We start from the raw sequence: 5,639 nt of genomic DNA, 5'->3' as shown, positions 1-5,639 counted from the left end.
GTGGTTAGCAAGCTCTGGGTCTCAGAGCCCCAGGAGCTTTCAAATTACTTCTAGGGGTCACCGACCCCCATCTGCCCACTAAGCACTGTCAACAGTCTGAAAAAAAATAAAAGCACAACTATGATAGCCAGGAAGCAGCAGGATGCCAAAGAGGGTCACAAAAACTTTCTGACATAGAAAAGGTGGTCCTAGTACTTGAAAGAGTAGGTAACCAAAGTGTAAGGCCAGGCAGGCTGAAGACCACGATATTGAAAGCCCTGGAGAAAAAGCATCTTCTTCTCAACACTTGCTTTCCTGAAGTGCTGGGGCTTTCAAGGGAAGCTTGCTATTCCTTGTTGTGAAGAATATGTAATTTGAGGGTAATGTCAGGCCACATAAGGCAGCCTCCTTGGCTTACTGTGGGGAAGGAACAGACAGCTGCGGGAAAGAGAAAATGAACTATGCATTTGGGGTTGGATCAGCCAGGTGAATGCAAACTATGCCTTTTGACTCCAATTAACTGAGTCACTTAAGGGGCTCAGCCTTTAAGTTTTCCGGTTCTCTCTCCATATCTTCCAGTCTGGCCAGGATGCTTGCATCTCTCATTGCCACTTATCTAAAGCCAACTCATTCGTCCATGTTTGGTTCAATAGTCAACTCTTTTATAAAACCTGTTTCTCTGCCTTTTCAGGCTATGCTGACCTTCCCTTCCAAGAGATCTCTTCTGTTTTCAGGCCATGCCACTGGGCAGTTTAAGTTTTTCATGGGTATTGTTTATGCAGGTAAATGATAAATTCTTCAAAGGCAAAGTCCCGGTTTATGCCTCATTCACCTCCCTCAAAATACCCAGTATTTTTTAGGGCACAGTAAACTATTTAAGAATTACCTGTTAATTATTTAAAAACTAACAAAAATCATAATGGAATATGACTATCCAAAATTTAATACTTCTGTATAATGCTCAATAGACAAAATGCAGCAAAGCTTGTAGCACATAATGACAGAATATTTTCCTTCAGGTATAAAGAGCTTCTTACAATTCAACAAGAAAGACAAACCCAATAGAAAATATGGACCTGAGACTGAAAATTATAAACAGCCAATAAATATATGAAAAGACACAATCTCAAACTAAAAATTAGTATTAAAATGATGACACACCATTACTATACTAATCATATTGGCAAAGATTAGTACTACTCGTTTTTTTTTTGATACTCCTCATTTTTGATGAGTGTATATTCAAATAGGCTTTTATATACAGATGATGGGAGAGTAGATTGGCCTGCCTTTTTGGGGGGCGATTTGTTACATCTATATTTTGTACCCACATATACTTTGACTTGGTGAAGGCAATGGCACCCCGCTCCAGTACTCTTGCCTGGAAAATCCCATGGATGGAGGAGCCTGGTAGGCTGCAGTCCATGGGGTTGTGAAGAGTCGGACACGACTGAGCGACTTCACTTTCACTTTTCACTTTTATGCATTGGAGAAGGAAATGGCAACCTGCTCCAGTGTTCTTGCCTGGAGAATCCCAGGGACGGGGGAGCCTGGTGGGCTGCTGTCTATGGGGTCGCACAGAGTCGGACACGACTGAAGCGACGCAGCCGCAGCATACTTTGACTTTCTGTTAAACTGCTGTCTATATTATAGATATATTCACACAAGTATGCATAGACATACATACAGGGTTGTTTACTGTAGCACTGTTTATAGGAGCAAAAAACTAGAAACAATTTAAATGCCCACAAAAGGGTACGTAGGACAATGGACTCCTAAGCAGTCTTTAAAATAAGTGAAGTGACTTCTCAATACGGAGTATGATACATTTACATATGTAAGAGAATGTAAGTGAAAAAAGAAAGTTGCAGCTCTCTCTATATGGTAACAATGAATCTATATATCTTCCCAGGTGGCACTAGTGGTAAAGAACCTGCCTGCCAATGCAGGAGATGCAAGAGACGCAAGTTTGATCCCTGGGTTCAGAAGATCCCCCTGGAGGAGGGCACGGCAACCCAGTCGAGTATTCTTGTCTGGAGAACCCATGGGCAGAGGAGCATGGAGGGCTACGGTCCATAGGATCACACAACTGCAGCAATTTAGGGCACATATATATGCTTGCATTGCATAGAGAATTTCTGGGAGAAAACTACAAGCAGGGGTTATCTTAGGGGAGTGGGATTAGGATAATCTTAGACCACTTTTGTTTATACTTTATTTGGAATTGCTCTAAGATACTTTATCTTTGGGTGCTCCAGCGGTTAAAGACTCCACATTCCCAGCGCAGGGGGCCCAGGTTGGATCCCTGGTCAGGGAACTAGATCCCACATGCCACCACTAAGACCTAGCACAGACAAATATATAAATAACAATTTAGAAAAAAAGATACTTTATCTTTAAGAATTGCTTGACTGTTTTATCTTTAAGAATACTAAACAAGCGGCAATACACCATCTGCCTGGTGCATGGGATGGAGGCATGGGGAGAGCTCTTTGGATTACCTGCCCGGCTCTTTCTTGTCCGACGACCCCGGCGGAGACTGGGGTGCCGTGTGGTGATGGGTCGGTATCTTCGGGAGGGTTGTTCCTCTGAAACAGCAAACTCAGTGGGTCATATGGGAGGGTGATCAATTTTTTTTCTAATTGATGTATCACTGCTGCTGTACAGTATTATATAAGTTATAGGTGTACAATATTATATAAGTTATAGGTTATATATAACATATAATGTAATATTGTATATTACAGTTGCACAATATAGTGATGCACAATTTTTAAAGGTTATACTCCGTTTATAGTTATAAAATATTGGCCCTATTCCCCGTGTTGTACAATATATCCTTGTAGCTTATTTTATACCTAACCGTTTGTACCTTTTACTCCCCTACTCCTATACTGCCCCTCCTCCCTTCGAGGGTGACCAATTTTGAGTTGGTCCACCTCCTGGGGTAATAACAGGGAAGATCTGAACCGGACTGTGAGCCGTGGAGCAGTCCCCGAGTTCTGACAGGGGTGGCTCTGGTGATGTGTCTGGAGCTAGTTGGCTCTATGCACTCCTAGCTCTCTCCCGTATTCCCGAGATGTTTCTTCCACCTCCCCTTCTGTTATCGCCTCTCACCTGAGCCCTGGATGCTGGTCACCACCTTGTACCTCCACTGGGCCTCCGAGAGAACCTTGGAGAACTGGTGCAGGCGACTCTGCAGTCCGTCTCTGCTGCCCGAGCCGCTCTGGTCTTCCAGCAACTTTGGCTTCTCAGGGGGACTGCGGCTGCTCAGCTCATCCAGCTGCTCCTGGAGCAGCCTGAGGAAGCCTCCTATCGCAAATTCATCAGCCAGGAACCCACTGACACTGCTCGTAAAGTGCTTTAGGTCCAAAAAGCTGTGCCCGTGAGGCTCCGGGGAACTGTCTTTTGGCTCTGGCTTCGGACAGCTTGGAACTGTGTAGGCCAGGCCCCTGGCGGTACCCAGGGCACCCTGTTCTGACTTCCTCTCAGGCTGTGCTATGTGCTGAGGGCTCTCTGATGGGGACCTCAAACCCAGCGGGCCTTTCCCCTCAACATCATCGTCCTCAGCGTAGTCCTCGGGCAGGTGAGGCTCTGGGTGAAGATCGGCAGAGGTGATGAGGAGCAACGAGAAGACGTTTTCTAGAAGTTCCAGGCACAGAGAGTCAGGAATACTGCACAGATACTGTTGACACCTGGCCAGGTATGTTGAGAAGAGATCTGAAGCACCTGAAGCAGCATGGGTAAGAGAAGAGGCCAGAGAAGGAGAAGGAAAGAGAGAGAATGCAAACATTAGAAAGAGTACTTGCCAGACTCAAACACTTTCCCAACTTTAACTCATTTCTTTCTTTGTAACGACTTGGGGAACTGTGGTTACAGTCAGAAGAACGAGAGACCGCTGAGCCATGTCTTCATGATTTGCAGAAAGATTTTGTTCCCTTAACAAAAAGCACAGCTGACTGAGCACTCAAAATTTTGTTTCTGCTTCTTGAAATTAGATTATTCCTCATCTCGGAGAAGCACTCCATATTTCAATTCCTACAATGAAGACAGCCTTATCCCTCATTTCCATTTTCATTCACTGTTACACTACAGGTGGCCACAGGCTACCCAGATCGCTTAAGACATACTCACTGGTCAAAAATGACCATGCTTAGAGGTGAAGGTCTATTCCAAAGCTGCAAGGCATCATAAGGAGTTGCAAGTTATTAAGAAAAATGGGAGAGAATAGGACAGAAGGTTCTTTCAAACTGTAGGCTGTGACCCAAGACACTGACTTAGCTGCACTTGAAAAAAATGAAATAAAATAGAAAAATAATCTGGAGTGTGCTCTGTATGGAAGGGTAAGCAATGTTTCTTGAAAGTTATTTCAGTTTTGTTGTTGTTTAGTTGCTAAGTTGTGTCTCTTTTGTGATCCCCAAGGACTGTAGCCTACCAGGCTCCTGTCCATGGGATTTCTTAGGCTAGAATACTGGAGTGGGTTGCCATTTCCTTCTCCAGGGGATCTTCCCTACTCAAGAGATCGAACCTGCATCTCCTGTAGTGGCAGGCAGATTCTTTACCACTGAGCCACCAGGGCAGCCCTATTTCAGTTTATATGTCACATATATACATACACATAAAAGCACAGATTATATACCTAGGTACAAACTGAAGTGATGTAAAATACTGTGGGTTGAGTTAAAAAAAAAAAAAAGCATTTGGAAAATACGGTACTAGATCAGACTCTGAGAAGTTATATAAATCACTTGCTTTCTCCATGTCCCTTTGATTCACAGAGGCTGATACATAGAAGAAATTAATCATGGGCATAATAAAAGGCCACCTTCCAATCCTGGTGGAAAAGTGTTCCCATGCAAAGAGCCTCTTGGGGCAGGTGGTGCGCAGCTTCTGCTGGGGAAGGGGTGAGGGCAGCGCTGTACCTGGGGAGGAGGGAGGATCGTTCATGGGCTCTGCAACTGAGGCCAGGTCATCAGAGGGGCCGTCTTTGCACTGCCGGCACTGGGAGTGCTGGTGTGAGCTGACGCACAGGGCATAGATGGCGTACTTCATGGCACAGAAGCTCCGGTAGAGAGTCAGGCTCTGACTCTGGCTCAGGTGTGCGGGGACGAGGGTGTCAGCTGAATCTGAATTGCAGAGAGAAACAGGCAGAACTTCAGGGTTGCTCTTTTTTAGGCCAGGGCCGCACTTGGGGCTGAAGCACAGAGATATCAAGCTACTAGTCCCCTAAGTGTTCTTCTCACCCTCTTTCTTTTTGGGCAGTGTGATGGGTATCTCTTCCAGGTCTTGTTTCCTACTCAACAACAATGTCTAGTCCCCCTGTTTCCTCTTCCCCACCAACCTCCCCTCTACATGTCTGTTCAACCCAGGTCTCCTGGCTATTTAACAAGTTTTCCCCTTGCATTTCTTAAAATACTTATTTTTCCTTTTTTAAATAATTAAAACTTGTAGAAGTTTAGTCTACTTTTAGAATGCCGCATTATCCAAGAGGAGGCTTAAAATGTGTTTAGATCGAGAAACAAGAGAGCAAAGGTAACACAAAATTTTTTTAAAAATTGATATTTTGGTCTCAGGCCGTATCAGCCTGAAGGCGCCCGATCTCGTCTGATCTCGGAAGCTAAGCAGGGTCGGGCCTGGTTAGGATCTTGGATAAAAAAAAA

The 5,639-nt window shown here is 44.7% G+C and overlaps 1 protein-coding gene across 2 annotated transcripts in view; it reads right to left on the bottom strand.

The window, feature by feature from the left end:
- The window catches only part of ZFYVE26 (zinc finger, FYVE domain containing 26), a 68,787-nt gene that overhangs the window by 49,003 nt on the left and 14,145 nt on the right, over positions 1-5,639 (bottom strand). For both annotated transcript variants that reach the window (XM_010846707.1, XM_010846708.1), the window contains exons 10-12: positions 4,902-5,105; positions 3,097-3,708; positions 2,481-2,567 (exon numbers count right to left, since the gene is read on the bottom strand). In XM_010846707.1, the coding sequence (XP_010845009.1) occupies positions 2,481-2,567; positions 3,097-3,708; positions 4,902-5,105 (903 nt within the window). The remainder of the gene's footprint in view (positions 1-2,480; positions 2,568-3,096; positions 3,709-4,901; positions 5,106-5,639) is intronic.

Source organism: Bison bison, unplaced genomic scaffold (assembly GCF_000754665.1).
Source record: "Bison bison bison isolate TAMUID 2011002044 unplaced genomic scaffold, Bison_UMD1.0 scf7180017864239, whole genome shotgun sequence".
NCBI classification, from domain to species: Eukaryota; Metazoa; Chordata; class Mammalia; order Artiodactyla; family Bovidae; genus Bison; species Bison bison.
This window is presented reverse-complemented; position numbering and strand designations above follow the sequence as displayed.